This window comes from Leptinotarsa decemlineata, unplaced genomic scaffold (assembly GCF_025532065.1).
Source record: "Leptinotarsa decemlineata unplaced genomic scaffold, Ldec_3_MD MMD2_tig00000218_RagTag_RagTag, whole genome shotgun sequence".
NCBI classification, from domain to species: Eukaryota; Metazoa; Arthropoda; class Insecta; order Coleoptera; family Chrysomelidae; genus Leptinotarsa; species Leptinotarsa decemlineata.
In genome coordinates, this window is record NW_027412545.1 from 4261115 (window position 1) to 4278525 (window position 17411).

The 17411-nt window shown below is 34.9% G+C and overlaps 1 protein-coding gene across 1 annotated transcript; it reads right to left on the reverse strand.

Moving 5' to 3' along the window:
• Positions 1–2154: 2154 nt before the first annotated feature.
• On the reverse strand, positions 2155–8151 carry LOC111515035 (tetratricopeptide repeat protein 19, mitochondrial). The gene is made up of 2 exons (XM_023171276.2): positions 7669–8151; positions 2155–2794 (listed from the first exon to the last, which is right to left on the reverse strand). Exons 1-2 carry the CDS (start codon positions 8074–8076, stop codon positions 2168–2170), a joined length of 1035 nt encoding a protein of 344 aa, XP_023027044.2. The 5' UTR covers positions 8077–8151; the 3' UTR covers positions 2155–2167.
• Positions 8152–17411: the final 9260 nt, after the last annotated feature.

Sequence of the window (17411 nt, forward strand, 5' to 3'; positions counted from 1 at the left end):
GTCTTCATTTTACGGGTGAAGAGATTTGAGTCATTGGTTGATAATGATGACGCAAGAAATATCCTGTATTTTAGATAACATTGAAGGGTAATGATAGTAAAAATAATTCACGAATATTACAAAAAAAATAAATAATTGTAGTGAAAGCTTATATTTGCTCACTGTTCAGCATAACTTTTTTAGGGAATTTATGAATTTACACATAGTATTAGAATATCTAAATGTTTTTGATAATGAATTTATATTTTTTCCATCATGTGAAATATATCACTTTCCATATAGTATAGGAACGTAGGCTTTCACGGATGGCGTCAATGTTTTGGTTGGTTTCCTTGTTTTGCCGTGGTCTTTTTTGGTTATAATCTTCAAACGTATCAACTGCAATTGCGGCAGTCATTTTCAGTGCGTGGTCGAAGTACTCTCCTTGACATACTCTTCTTGAGTTTCAGTTGATACGTCAAGAAGAGTATCTACTTCGACAACGCCACTGAAGATGACTGCCGCAGTCCGCGGTTGAAACGTTTGGACATTGTAACAAAAGAAGTCCACAGTAAAGCATGGAAACCAACCAAAATATTTCCATAGTATGTATTGATTTGTTTTGAATATAAAGAATTAATTTGCCTTGTTTAATTATTATTTTAGCATTGTTAGATAATCTTTCTGTTATTATTTTTGAATGTTTCAAATGAAAACATATTCACTTCAGTTCCATTTTGATGAATACCTCGAGAATCAACCAAAAACCCAAAAAGCATATACGATACATAAAAAACAACCAAAAAAACATTACATTTTTATGGATAACTCACCAGTGGCAGGTGACTAAAAATTCTCGGACAGACAACAAAACTGGTAATCGAATTTACCACAATCATGAATATTGGCCATGAGGTTGGTTCTGACAACGGTAGTTTTATTTTTGCTTCCTTACTGCTCTCACTGTTATTGTGGGATTTGAACTCCAGATCAAAATTCAATGTAATTTGGAATGAAATCAAGAAAAATTATTGTCTCTTAGATATTGGATTTGAACATAATGACACACTCTGTACAAAACGCTAAAGAATGAAGAAATTTTATTCCACCAGATCAACTTGTCGACTATACTTACGTCAAAGAATTTAGGTAGTTATATAAAAAAAACTAATCAATACAGTTTATTGTATGATTTTCACTATAAGGGTTTTACAAAAACCGCGACATGTGTTTCGCTATACAATAGCTTCTTCAAGCATAAGAGTTTATGCTCAACAATAGCTTCTTCAAGCATAAACTGTTATACTTGAAGAAGCTATTGTATAGCGAAACACGTGTCGCGGTTTTTGTAAAACCCTTATATTGAAAATCATAAATCAAACTGTATTGATTAGTTTTTAATATGGATTTTCATCAAGTATCGGCCAGTTCTATTCAATTAGGTAGTTATATCACAACATTTCAATTGTATACCATCATATATGATTGGTTGTTGTGTAAAAAATGTTTTTAAAAAAATGAACATAAAAGATTATTTTAATAAGTTAATTTCCAATTTATGAGTTGCAGACAAAAACAGTATATCAGAAACAATACAGGTCCCAAAATGGAACCCTGTGGAAGACCACAAGAAATTATTTTATGAATAATCTTATTATCTTCAATGTACCTACACATAATGTTGTCTATTTTTTAGGCTAGTATAACCATCACCTCTCATTTCTATATCGGAAAAATCAGGTAGAGAATTTGCTAATTGACCTTATCAAATGATGCAACCCCATGGTTGCCAACTGCGTTAAAATAATGACATCACCTGATTTTGATTAGATACATTTTATTTGTGAACTATTCACTTCTCTAGAGTTAGCTTTTCAACCAATTCATTGTAATGACTATATAGACTTCTCTGATTCTCTGAATTTTTATGTATGAATTTTCAAAAATGTTGAATATGTTATCATGACGAGGCCTATGGCAGGTCTTAACAGCGCTGCCTGAAACTAAATCATGAATGATCTATTTTTTTTATCTTTGTTTCATCTAGTTTTAGTGAATTGAGGAAAATGTATATTGACTTCCAAATGAAAAATGACACTTTGACACCTAAATTTGGTTTCAAAGATGGACAAGAACAATTGTTTCGTATATCTCATTTGTACAAAAAATACAAAATGTTTGTAAATTTTTAGTTTTTATTGAATCCAAAAAATGACCTTTGACTAGTAGTTGGTTTCAAGATGGAATTGATTTCTTCAATAACTTCTTTATCGTCAAATAGCTCAGCAAGCGTGCGAGCTTCATTCAACCATTGCTCGGCTGTACTATCAGCACCTAACTTGATATAAATCTTACCAAGCTTCAAATAAAATTTTGGCAGGTCCAAACTTCCTATACCTTTCCCGAGAAGTATTGCGCTGTATATATTTTGCAGGGCAATATCATAATCTCCCAGTTGTGTATTCAATTCAGCTAAAGTACCCAGAATCACCATTTCTTGATAGGGGCTCAAACCTTTTACTTTCATGGAAAAGCTATATGCAGAGTCTATGAGATGTTTTGCAGAGTTGTAATCTGAACATTTGATTTTATGTAGACCATACCAGAAGAGACAGTTCACATAAAGCATTCCTGTTCTAGTTGACGTATCTCCATCTAGTATTTTGGATTTCTGTAGGTCAAGGCAGTTCTTGAAACCTATTTCTGCCAGAGTATCTTCGTTGTGAACGCTATATATTCTGGTTAGGCGTAGTTTGAAGTCAACCAGTAGGCTATCGCTCTCGGGTGTTCCCAACTGCACCATTTTTTCGATTACCTGAAAAAATATTGTTTTACTGAGTTGACATATTATTTATTTTTGATATTGAACCACAAAACAGAAGGAATTGAATTTATGAAAAGTTATTGAAAACCATGTTTCTCTTTTTTTATATCATACAATTAACTAAAGATTCTTGTACTTGATACCGATATTATTGACTAATATTTGATTATAACTTTTTATATTTTCTTCTTGAATACCTTCATTTCAATCATTTGTTCAGATATATGTATCAAATCTGTATATTATCATTTTGAGCCATGTAAATGTGAAACTCTACTTTTCATCAATGAAGTGACTTTCCAAAATCCAATTAATCGTTGGGTTTCATTGAAATGAGCTAATCAACATTCAACTGGTCTCCTGACATTTTATCCTAGTTTAATTTTGTTTGATCGGGTTCTTAGTCAAAACTCCTGTTTTAAGAGACTTTTCCTCCAAAGGATGTTTGGCCAGGTAAATGAATATAGTTTCCTTCTTCCCAAGATCACGTCAAATCCACCGTCTTCAATTGCTTTGTAACCAAGATATGAGATCTAAATATCTCAAACTTCAACAATAAGTATTACATCAACTCCTACACGGAAACTTTCATAAAGCTACGAAACCAATGACATACCAATTTCGGGTTTGCCGGTACACCTCTAAGTGAAAAAACTGTCAAATCTGGATCAAAGAATAACCTTCTGATCTAAAGAAGAAAAAAATCATCGTCAAACTGGAATATATTGAAACCCAAGATCATCAAGAAGCCATCACTCTGAACACTGAAACTCGCACTTACAACAGGTGAGTGTGAGTGCTGGAGAGTCTACCTATTAATGCCAAAAGTTGTTGCAAGCTATCGCCTCTAAAAATGTCGCCCACGACAGTCTGCAGAAAAATCTGCATGCCAATCCGACGGTGATTTAAACAAACGACTTATTGAAACATCGTTCATGAAAATATGTGAATTTTCATCAGTTTCGGATTGGAGTGAAGTTATCCACAGATTTCTGGCCACACATGCTGACGTAGAGGAAAATAAATATCTGTGGTTGGGATACGAAATTATTAGCATCCGTACTAATATCTGTGGCTGGAAATACCTATTCACTATAGGTTGAACGTGGAATTATTAAGACTATTTGGTGTTTAACTTTTTTATAGATTCTTGAGTAGATTGACGCGTTGATAATCGTTTTCTCATCAACAATACAGATTTAGGGAAAAATAAAATTGGAAATATTAGACGAACTTTCCAATACCCCATATAAAAATGATATCCGATGATGTGCGTTCATCAAAATCACACAACTTCCATAGTTTCTTGAGTAGATTAACTTGGTGATAACAATTTTCTTGTCATCTAAACAGATTTCGAAAAAGAAATTGTTGAAACAATCAGACTAATTTTTTGAGATTCCTTATATTCATGAAAAGCACACAACTCTTATAGAATCTTGAGTAGATCAACAATGAAAACCAAACAGATTTCTGAAACAAAAATGTTGAAACAATCAGATTAATTTTTTGAGATTCCCTGTAGAATTGGAATCAGAAGATGTGCGTTCATGAAGATTACACAACTCTCATAGAATCTTGGGAAGATCAATATAGTGAAAACCGGTTTCTTGTCACCCATAGAGATTTTGAGAAAAACATTGTTGCAACAGAGTCTGTGTAGACAGAAATCAGTGGATAACTTTACGCCAATCAGTTTCGGTAGGTTCTTCAACCTGTCTTAAGGATTTTATCTCATTGTTGAAATAGCTGCAGAGCCGAAAAGGGCAGGAAAATAACTTTGAAATAACTGTAGACCATCAATACGGTTTCTGAAAGAAAAGATAGATTAACAGACCAGGCGACCTTCCTTCATAAATGTCACCTATTTATGGGTGACAATGCAATCGAGAAATACATACTTTCTGGCTCCTATACACAAAATTTCCCTAGATTATTTCTGATAAGAGAATTTACCAATATCTTCGATGTTCCAGCTTGCTGGATTGTCTATGTTCGATTCTTGAACTTTTTCAAATAGGTACCTACTGTTGTCACCGATGCTTTTCTTTTAAATAACTACCTTCACTATCAACGCAAGCAATTCATATGTCTCCAACTCTCTATTATACACCAATTACTTTGCTGACGACAGCTCACTTGTCTCTTCTTTCCTTTCAGAATCCCGAACATCAACAGCCAGAATGTTCATGTACAAGAATTGGCAAACAAATTTGGGTTAGACTGACATTCAGGCATCAGCTTGCAACACCATAAGGTATTTTTTTTGCGTTGTCCATAGCAGGGAAATTACTGAGCATATCCACGTCTACTCTCCTGCATTTTAAGCATATTGTAACAGATTTAAAGAATTAACTGTCCTAAACAAATTTATTACGAACAATATTTCACTGTCACAAACTAATTTATTTACAATACTTAGCACTTGATTTATTTCCACTATTTGAATTCCTTGTTTAACCGCTCGATTCACTTTCTGAACTCAACTGCCCTCTTGGGACGAGAAGCCACCTTATATATCGGTAACGATCGTTCTAGAATTCTATAGTTGTTTCGGTACTAAACTAGAGTTTAATCGGCGGTTGCCGACTAGTTGACTCAATAGTATATATACCTCAAGAATGTGTGCCAGGTGATAGTACTGAAGTTTCAGCCTAATGCGGTCAGATGAAAAAGGTACACGTGAAAATCTTGGAAACAAAATAAAACTTAAGAGGCTTTTGTAAATTTATATACCTACGACTGGGATCCTGAACGCTGTAAAAAAATTCCATCCAAAAAAATCCATGCGAAATTTCTTGTAGTGATTTTTGGGGTCAAATATAGCATGTTCATTTATTGATTTGAGAATTCAAGATGGCGAACGAGTTTGCCGATTCGATTATATTAAGAGCCAATTATTAAAAATATTCCTAATCGAATTCATCACTCAAGATTTAAGAATCTGTAGAGCCTGTTCTTTTTGAATTATGTAGTACTATTTAGGACTTGAAGAAGTAACAAAATAATTGTGTAGTGTTCAATCATACAAAAATAGTTTTTTTGTATGTATGTACTAACTATAAATGTATGTGAAAGTTTTCGGAGTCGGAAGTTATGAATTATTTACACCTTATGATAATTAATAGATTGTTTTGCTATTTTCAGCTTGACAATAAATTGACAATAAAATCACTGACAAGCCTAAATGCATTTTAACTATATAACTAACTTTACTAACTTTATATATGTTTTCTGACAGAAAACAACTACTTCTTTAGCTAATAACTCGACATATATTGAAAAATGTACAATTGATATTGGAATCTATACAAGTGTAGATGTTTAATCAATCCCGAAAAAAGTTGCTGTGTTGATTAAATACAGTTATATTTTTTGTCCATACTGTACATTAACTGTTGCACCTTATTAGTTGTAAACAATAAAGACATTTATTATTATTATTATTCTAAATGTAACATGTCCTATTAGTCAGCAACTTCTTATATAATGTAAATTTGACTATCAAAAATGCCTTACGACTGTTAACGTTTCGGAATCTAAGTCTCCTCAGACATAAGTGCAAAGATTCCCACTTTGGAGAAACAACTTTGCAAGAGCTCTCTAGGACAAATAGTGGGACTTCGCCTGATTCGAACAAGAAACCAACTGGGGACCGTTTTGAAGTGTTCCTCAGCAGTGCAGACCATGCTATCACGGATGTATACAGACAGGGCCTCGGTATTCCTCCTAGAGAGCTCTTGCAGAGTTGTTCCTTCACACATATGTATATATAAGTATACTGTGGTATAAAGGAAACGAAAAGGTTATGATTGCATTTTGCACTGTTGCAAATGTTACAATTATCGTAATCCGACATGCTATTGTAGATTTGACAAAATGATCACTTTCGAATAAAATATACGTGGAATATTTCTAAGGACCGACGCCTCATCCAGTAATATTCCTGCAATCAGAATTTAATGATATAAGAGACCACCTTTAATATTTTTTTCACTATTTGTAAAATAATATACCACAGTAGGTTGGGTGAAACCCATAAAATTCGACAACTATGGAAGGGTTGTGTGCCTGTCTTGAACTCGTCGTTTGCGCAGACCTGAGAATGCAACTCCTGGGTCTGCGTGTAGAAAATTCAAACCAAAAATCACCCGAAGTGGAATTACTGTAGATAAGTATACTGTGGTTATACAGTGCGAACGTAAAAAGATCACGTCTCTCTTAACTTTCAAGTAGTATTGGATATCAAAGGACTGGATATCAAGATCGGACAAAATTTACATAAAAAGGTATTATTTTCAGTACTTCATGGTGAGAAAGACAATGGTGTTATGTCTCGTGATACATTGTTTAATATGTCTTTCAATTCACTTTCCAAGTTTTTTTTCTATCAGACGAGACGATGCTAGGTATTTATCAGGTTTATATTCACTTGAGAATTTGCGATCTCACGATAAATATCATAATATCATGCATTCATCAATAAGTATTTATCGTGGAGATTTGGTGAAAATGTCTGTTACAAATCTTACACAATCTGTTAAGTTGGTAGTCGTTGGACTAAAAGTTTACAAACCCATATATTTTTACGGAAGAAATCTGGTCAACCAAAAGAAAAAGGCAAAATGTCTATTATGCCAAATACAATTGTAAATTGTTATACTTGAAACAGATACAATTTGAAAATAGCCATCGTTATGGTCTTATGGTTATAATGAAATTCAGAATATTTAAAAAAAGTGAAAAAAAAACATCTTTCTGAAACTATTCTGGTTCTCAATTCCATTGAATTTACCAAAAAAGATATTTATGTACCAATACTTGTAAAAATCGCAAAAAGATGCAGTTTGGGAACATTTACTTACATTCACCAACAAAATTTCCGCTCTTCTCAAATTGCCCGTTGCAAAAGCGATTGATGCCAATATATCGTACATGTATGGCATGATCATATAGGACTGGTACTCCTCACATATTTTTATCCCCATTTCTAAAATAGCCTCTGCCTTCTCCACTTCTCCTCGTTCCAAAGCAATTCTTGCCAGCGTCATCAGATGACCAATGTTCTCTTCCACGTCCCATTCACTTACTTGGGTAACAGGAAGATTTTTTGATGCGACACTCACAGGGCAGCACAGCAATGCTAATGCGGGTTTACACAGTGGGGATGGATGGAATTTGAAGAGGGATTTGTAAAGTAATTGTATTTTTCGTTTATTAGTGCTTCGAGGCGATGATAGTAACCTTGTTATTGTTTTGAAAAGTGAAATCATGAAAATGGTTTAACAAAAATTTTGAATTAGTGACGTGGAATCATTTTGGGAGTGACATGATTGTCAATTTTTAGACAGCCGCATATCTCACAGAATTCGAAAGATACGAGGCATGACTTTGTGCATTTTTGTTTTCAGAAGAAATATGATGCACTTATTCATTTTAATTTTTCAGTAAATCATTCGGTTTTCGGTATTTTCCTTTAGAATGAAATCCGTAATGAATATCAATTTTAACTTAGATAACTATTGTATAATAATTGAGAATGGTGCCAGAAAAAGCACAACATTTTTTTTCTAAACAGAGAAATATTCATAATTATATAAAGCGGTCAGGTTTAAATTCATCCATCAAAAATTGTTGTTTTTGGGGATTGTTGAATAAATTCCGCAGACGTGGTTGATGAATACTGTTACGTTTTACCCCTGGGTTGACCAATAATTGACTACACTAAATAATCAAATGTAACTTTATTTCACTTTGAATACAACAAACACTTCAACTATTATTCGAATGTATATCGCCTTACTAGATCACTTTGCGTACCGCACTGTAACTTCCACTTGACTATCTCGATATGCTTGTGGCTAGACTTTATATATCGTAATTGAATACGCTAGAAAACTTCGCCGAAATTCCGTCGAAATCAGTGGCATTATTCGAGCTACATCTAGAACATCGTACATTCGCACGCTCTTAGCTACATCACAATTGGCTACCAGTGGCGGCCGGTGTTATTTTCTTTAGGGCATGATTTACAACACTACCCCCTTCCCAGAGGTTGTTCGCCCCAAACAACATTCCAAGAGGTTTGTTTTTTTGGTTACCAATTAACCCTTTGTGGCTCAGTGGTTCCACTTTGGGACCACCATTTTATAAATTTATCCCTACCGGCGGAGTGATCGAGCGCTGGAACCACCTGGTTCAAAGCGATGCTTACATCGTATATTTCATCGGCTGAACATTTTGCGGAATTGAAGTGGGGATTCAGAATTAGTAAACAACAGATATTTGGCGCGTTTGCTGATGTGCAAGTGTAACGTTTTTCAATGCGAATTATGCAAACTGTCTGAGGTTATTATAAGGTATGTAAAATTTTTATTTGTTCATAAATAAGTACTTCTTTTTGTTGCCTAATGCATTGTTGTGAAATATGTGAATAACTGAGTTATATTTGGTATTTTGATTGGTGGTTCCGTTTGGTGCCACTACGCCGATAGATGGGTAATGATGATTATTTTTTGCAGGTTCTCAAGATGAATAGAAATTTCGATTTGAGTGGAATAACTAGTGATGATGCTTACAATTTGCTGGAGAATATTCCATCGGAGGGATCTGATGTTTCAGAGTATGGGGATTTAGATATTGAGATGGACATGGTACTCGATTCAGATGAAGTAGATCATATTTTAGAAGATCAGGACGATATTTTTGATGGCCAAGAAGATATTCGTGATGAAAATGATGATTTTCACAGTGAAGATGATTTACCCCTCATATATGCCCATGAAACCCATAAAGAGGGGGTACAAAGTATGGGTATGTGCTGAACAGTCAGGCTACGTCTGCCAATTTCAAATCTATACTGGAAAAGTCAATGATTTGAGGGAGCAGAATCTTGGAACGAGAGTTATAAATGACCTCACGAGAGATTTGGTCGGAAAAATTATTAAGTTTATTTTGTTAATTATTTTAATTCTGTAGAATTACAACGTGACTTGCTGCAAGACAAGATCTACGCATGTGGAACAGCTAGAAAAGACAGAAAAGGTATTCCGGGTGATCTCAAAACGAAGAAAAAAATGAATAGAGGTGATTCAAATTGGAGAATGAGTAAAGATGGCGTGCTAGCTCTGCAATGGATGGATAAAAAGCCCATATTTTTTCTAAGTAACTTTCATAGTCCTGAAAGATGTAGAAACTGTAAAAAGGAAACAAAAAGATGGAACGACCACAGAAGTGAAGTGTGAAAAATTAGTGAAAGATTGGTTTGATTGGAGCTGACCCAAAACTGCCGCAATTAGGGAGAAGAAGCACGGATAAGCCAAGTACCAGCAACAAGTTCATATGCCTAAGCATGGAACTGAAGTACGTTGTTCACATTGCAGTACCAAAGCAGTACCTCATCGCACAAAATGGCACTGTTCTGCATGTAATGTAGGTTTGTCTTTCTGAAGGGAGGAACTGTTCCATTCCATTTCATGTTATTTAACAATTTGTTTGTGGCCTAGTGGTTCCATAGGGTAACCACCTGTTTTTTCGAAAAATATTCAAAATATAACAAAAATTCATCAGTTTTCTTTTTTTTCTTGTCTCGATATACCCTTAAGATTATTCAATTTCGGAATAATTCGAAAAAAAATAATTCCGTCCACAAAGGGTTAAGGTCCTTGCCATGGTCTCTGCAACTTGGGACACAAACCTTTCCGACGTTGGGGGCAAATTCGTGTACAATTTCCAGTCTCTCCTTCAGGTCATTCACATATTCTGAAAGAAGTATCTATTGAGATTAATCGAAAGGACTGCCACACAATCAGTGACGATTCTAAAACTTAAGGGCGGGAGGGGGGGCACACCATAACTAGGCGCCAAGATTCAGTAAAGAGGCACAGGTATTTGAAGTAATACTGTATTTCACATCAAGAAATAATATCACAAAACTCTAATAAAATAAATATTTCAATAATAAACAATGCGCACTATCAAAAAGCCAGCAAACAAAATAAAACATGTTATTACCTCTTGGAGAGTAAACTAACCATTCACGTACGCTGCGCTGTCCAAAAGTCGATTTTTTTAAGTTTGTACCAAGAAACGTAAAATTTTCTGTAACTGGAAAGTCTTGGAAGTCATCTGATTACCCAGGTTGGCAAGGTCCTTTTGGAATTAGTTGACGCACTATTTCAGGGAGCAAAATAGTATTTTTGAATAAAAATGGACGACAAAATTGAAGTATCAAATATAAAATGATCCATGTAGAAACACAATGTTTTTCCCACCTTCTTTCCCAGCAGACATATTATCAGAATGGTCTTGTTCTTGAGTACTATCACTATCCAAATCAGAATTAAAATCTACTTCCGTAAATGTTAAATCAAACCTAATGAAAATTCGAATTTCGTTCTTACGTTATAGGTTGATGTGGATGGAACATCTCGAAATGTTGACTCTGTACTGACCGTACTCTCCGTAGTGTCATGATTATTTGGAACCGACTCTCCTACACAACTTTGAATTAATTGGTCTTTTGTTTCTCTGTAAATGTATAAGTTTCCATAATGAATATGATTTCGGATCTACAACTGAAAATTAAGAACTTACGAATTGAAAGTTTTACAAAAATTTTATTTTGTTTGAGAATGTGATGTAGCAGCATATTTTAACATCTTCTTTTCGCGAAACTTTCGATTATCTGCTCGACAAACTGTTTATTCGTCAAAGTAACAAAATAACAAACCAGACTACTACTACTGCTATGATACAATCAATTTCCAATCTCATAGAAAATGATCAAATTCGCATTTGACAGCGAGCGATATGGGATTCACAACTGATCGAGGTCGAGGTATTGAAAGCGAATGTTGCCACGTTTAATGGTTTTCCGTATTATGTACCTAACAATAGATTTGTGGGAATAATTTAAAATCGGAAGGGCGCTAAGAACAACATGTTGCAAAGGTCGGGCGGGGGTCAAACTGCCCTCCTTGCCCTCCGTGGCGCCGCCACTGCACACAATACATCTATCGGAAGCTTCATTCCCTACCAGTTAACAACATGGATGGTGGCTAACCTGTCGCGTCATGTTGAGAGCTCCTGTATGCCAACAGAAAAAGAGGAACCAATTTATCCCAGTCGCTTTGGTTTTTGGAGACAAACATCGAGAGGTAGTTATTGCTGGTGCGAATATACCACTCGACCATTCCATCGGACTGTGAGTGAAGAGCTGTTGTTCTGGTCTTCTTTATTCCCAACAAAGTCATCATTGCCTTCCACAAATCCGATTCGAAGTTGCGACCCTGATCCGAGTGTAGTACTTGGAGTACTCCGTATCTGGCAATTACGTTCTGCAACAGGGATTTTGCCACCGTTTTAGCCTCTTGGTTGGGTGAGGCTACTACTTCAGGCCATTTGAAAAAGTAGTCCATCACAACTATAAGCTACTTGTTACCGGATATGGTCATACGTAGTGGTCCCAAAATTTCGACTGCCAATTCTCTCGAAAGGGTATCCACTGAGGTACTGCTTCAACTTTTCTCTTTGCCTTGGCTTCGGTCCCTTTCTCGAAGAGCACAGGTCACAGCGTTTACACCACTCTTCCACGTCACGACGGCAACGACCCATTGGTACCTCTCACGCATTCTAGTTAGAGTTCTATTTACTCCGAAATGCCCTCCATTACGACCATAGAGAAGCAAGTTTTCTGAATGAGGAAATTTTTGTATATGCTTCTCGTTCATCCACCAGTGCAACCTCGCTGAAATCCATCGAGTGATCATCTGAAGACCGGTTTCAGTGCATGACATATATATGAGCAATAAGGCAGCAAGCAGAGTGTCCGGGACTCGAATGAATTCTTCTTTGGTTGGCATCGTATACGAAACATCCATCTAAAATTAACTCTATTCTCTAATAAAAGCTCCATAATTGGAAATTTATATTTTTTCAGTACATTTGTATCTATCCATCTCATTTACTGTATTTACCCTGAATTTGCATCATTTACTTACTAATAAATATTTTGAAAGCAACGAGAACTGTAATTCCACAACTCTAGAGGTGTAGTTAATAAATATAGAGCTTAACCTAGTCACCAAAAGAGGGCACAACCATTCATAATATAAAATTATAAATATTGGTTTTCACTGAAAAGACTCAAATACATAGTGTGGCCGTAAATTTTGTGCTATGGAAAGATTGGTCAAAAACCATATTGAAAAATAATATTTGTTATACCCTCCACAATAGCTCTTTATGAATTTTTTTATGAAAAAATACCATAGTCATAGTTTGTGAAGATGTATTGAATGGATATTGAAAGTTTATTGATAATCAGATTTCCATAAATGTATAGTATTTATATGATTTCTCATGAATTATAGAGATAACAGTTATTTGTCTGATGACTTACAACTATAACATTTTTCATTGACCTTCTTTGAGTATTTTTACCTCGCACAATCTGAAAAATATGAAAATTCTAATGTAGAACTTTATACACGTGACTGAAGGGCAAACTTTTCAGTTAACCTCGATAAGTTATTGCGTAAATTCAAAGTATTTTTGACAAAGAAAAATGTTCTAATAATCAGTTACTCATCGTATTTGATAATTTTGCCTATCAAAAAAGAGCTAAGAAATTATACAACACTTATCTTTGGGGAATAGATATGAAGTTAGAACTTCTTACAAAACAACAAATACACTGGGATCTATACTCATACATACAAAAGCCAACAACACAGAAGAAAAAAAACGTAAAATTATAATATTGAGATACCTTGTGGTGAAAGTTATATTGGTGAAACTTCAAGACCATTGAAATTGCGTGGGAATGAACATCGAGAATACATCAGAGATTGTCAGAACACATTTTGAAATCAGACAGTGAACATAGAGTTGAATGAAACACGACGAGAATGATTGTTAATGAACCCCACTCTAAGAGACGCGAACTTGAAGAATCAGCATATATTCCTATATCAGGAGAGAAGTGTAGGTATTTCGGACAACTGTTCAGTAACTTTACATCTTCTGATGACGTTATCTTAGTAATTTTCGTGTTTCGAAAAAGGGATATAGTTCTGATGCGTAGGTGTGTTGTTGAGTGTCGTTTTGTAGACGTTGAAATGATACCAGAAATCTTATATTTTGAAATAAGAAATGATCTTCCCTCATCACAACTTTATTCTCGATTTATTTACGACATTATTAAAGATATTCTCATTTATATATTATTTTCGCTAACTTCGTACTCAAGTCACCACATGAACAGTAATGAACGTGACATTTCTGATAGTGAGGAATATGACTCATTTCAAAAAATAAATGTTGATAGTCATTGCAAGCAAAGTTGCAAATCCCTTGATTCAGCACTGTTTGAGTTGTAGAATGATCCAAGAAATATCCGAAGGGATCTGTCGGGACTGGTGATAGATGAATTATTAATCAAGCGGACCCAGCGACAAATAATAACATTTATTAAAGCACCAACAAATGAACAAACAGAAAAATGACAGTGTAACCTCGTGGTGAGGAGAATGAGAATTCCCGCTATTTCTTGGTCGGAATCTCAGAACCGAATGAATGAATGCCTCGGCTAAAAATGTTTTTGAAGTCACTTTCGAAATAATCGTCACTGACAATATGATCGCGGTCATAAATATATTCGAGAAGGGTCAACCACTTGGCCCCTTGTCTCAATCAATAACGGTGTTAACAATGAAACATCCCAAGTGGCTTCGTTCTAAATATCCATATGTTTTTCGGCAATAACCGTTGGGTTGGAGAGAATAGAGTATTTTAATGATTTGCCATGAAAAATTCAAACATGCTGAGTAAGAGTAAAAAGAAAAGAATTAACATAAAAAACCCAAGCAGATGGATATTTTGTACGATTGCTCGATAATAGAGTTATGAAAAGTTAATTTCCTCAATCATTTATAATACAGAAATAAAAATCAATAAAGAAATTCAGTGTTGCTAAAGTAAATAGTTGTAGGAAAAACCCTACAGATCGATCAGGGCACAAGTCAGATTATCGGTAATAATTGGTGGAGGATTCTCCAGTAACCTGGGAGCAGTTTTGATATGCACTTTTTGGTATGTCGTTGAGCTCTCTCAGAGATTCAGTTTTCATCTTCACAATCGTAGCAAAATGCCATCCTTTACTAGGTCTATTCAAACTTCGGAACAGAATTGGGAACAGAATTGGCATGATTACGGTGTTGTTTTGGCCAAATGGTCAAAAACTTCGAACAAGCAATGACGAGTGAGCAGGTGCATTATCGTGATGCAAAAGCCATGAATTGTTTTTCACAATACCGGAATTTTTCTTCGTATTGTTTCTCGCAAGCTGCGCATAACTTCAAGATAATACTACATACTACCATGTGGAAAGAACTCCTGATGCACTATGTCAGGATAACAAAAGAAAACAGTGAACAAAACCTTGACATTTGGCGTGCTGTTTTTGGTCTTGGCTCTCCTTGGCGCTTCCATTGGGACGACTGGACTATGGTTTCGATGTCATAAACCATGATTCGTCACCAGTTATTATCCTTCTGTAACGCCGTTGACGTCATTCAAAAATTTCCGAGCGATCCTCACGCGACGGTTTCTTTGGTCAAAATTCAACAATTATATAACGAACATCGCTGCCACACGCTTCAAGTCCAAAACTTCTGAAACAATTGCATGGCATGAGCTAACTGATATGCCGAAGTCCTCAGCAACCTCTCTTAAGCGATTCGACGATTATTCATAACAATTTTCGTCACTTTCTCAACATTTTCATCGGTTGATGTGCTGGAGCATCCAAGGCGAGCTTCGTTATTCACAACTTTTCGACCTTCTGTGAAAAGCCTGTACTAATCATTTTTCTGATCCAGAGTAAAATCATCGTATGCCACTGTCAACAATTCAAGTGTTTTTGAGCACTCTAATCTATTTTTTACACAAAATTTATTGCAAATTATTTGATCTTTTTTTTTTCGATACCAGAAAATCGCCGAACATGCAGTACACTTATGCCTCTCACCAACAAACTAAACATACTAAACAGCTGAAACTATGAAAATATGTTCGAGACGAGTATACCAACATAAAAAAATAAAGAATTACCAATCAAATATACGTAGCCCGCCAAATTTGAACATTCACCTTACTTTTTGAAAAGTTCTCGTACAACGAAATATCAGACTGACCTGGAAAAACATTTAGAACTAAAAAGGTGGCGATAGCAGTGATACTGCGAAAGTCAACTACGGAACGGCATATGGGGCTTAAAACAAACATGATGTATTGGTTATAAAAAGAGGTAGGTAGGTAAAGCCAGGATACCATTTGTAATTTTGTTTCATGAAAAAAGATATAACAAGCGACAGAGATTTGACAAAATAGAAATTGCATAATATTGGTCTGATAATACTGTGAATAACTGAAAAAACTAGATATCGTTCTAGGCCTCCAGGAATGACAGGAAATCATGAACCTGATGAATGTACTAAAATCTGCTCTTATGGGTCCTGAAATAACTGAAGGGTACCAAAACCACTTGTATGAGTTCATATCAATAAAATAGTCGATTAATAATAGTGGGAGCACACACGGAAAAATCTCTATAAAAAGAAAATAATTATAAGAATAGGTACTTGTCCTATACATACACAGCCAGTTTTGATGAGAAAGAGTTAGTATATTAATGAAAAGATTTAAGAAATCCACATAAACCATCTTCGACGAGATTAGAAAACTATTTATATTTCTATATTTCAGGTTTGTTATTGGCCTTTAATAGATCTTTCAAATGGATTTAATCAACAGATAATTCAAATTTGTGGTATGAACCTCTTTGTTTACAATAGCATTGAGGAAAAATCGCCACTTGTACAGATATATCTACCAAGGAAAAAGAAATGGATTAAGCATGTATGATTATTTGGCCCACTTTATTCTCCATATTACGAATTGAAAATACAGATCTTGGGAAAAAATACCCCAGGTTTCTCTAGATAACATTTCCGAATAATGATGATCATGCCGGCAAGTTGCTTACCATAATAAATGATAGTTCAGGTTCTTATACCCATCTCTATACATTGAAAGCAAAAATAATTGCATTAGTTGAAACCAGAGCATGTTTGATGTTTTCCTGAGGATGATGAATTAGATGACACGCAAAATATGCATTTAGATAACATTCAGAAACTTTTGACCCACGAACTCTTTCGAATTTCACTAGATGTTTGCCGATAACGTAAATTTGGAGTAGCTGAAATCTCTCAACTATATTAGAAACACCCTGTGTTTCTTATTTGATGAATACATTTCTGCTGATAATCTGATGAAACATTCTAACGTATATACCGGTAAAGTCCAATAAAATAAATAACACTGACGTATAAGTAGTTCCAAACTTTATTACTAATGCATGTAAATTGGCTATTTCATTCTTTCAATCTAAAATACACATTTGAATAAAAGGAAATGTCCCGTTATGTAGTTTATAAAATGCGCCGATAACATAAAATACACCCATGAAAGTAACGAAACTAATAAGAAGATTCAATAATGAGAGTGTGACGACGAGTTTAATTATGAGACCAAGTTAGACTGG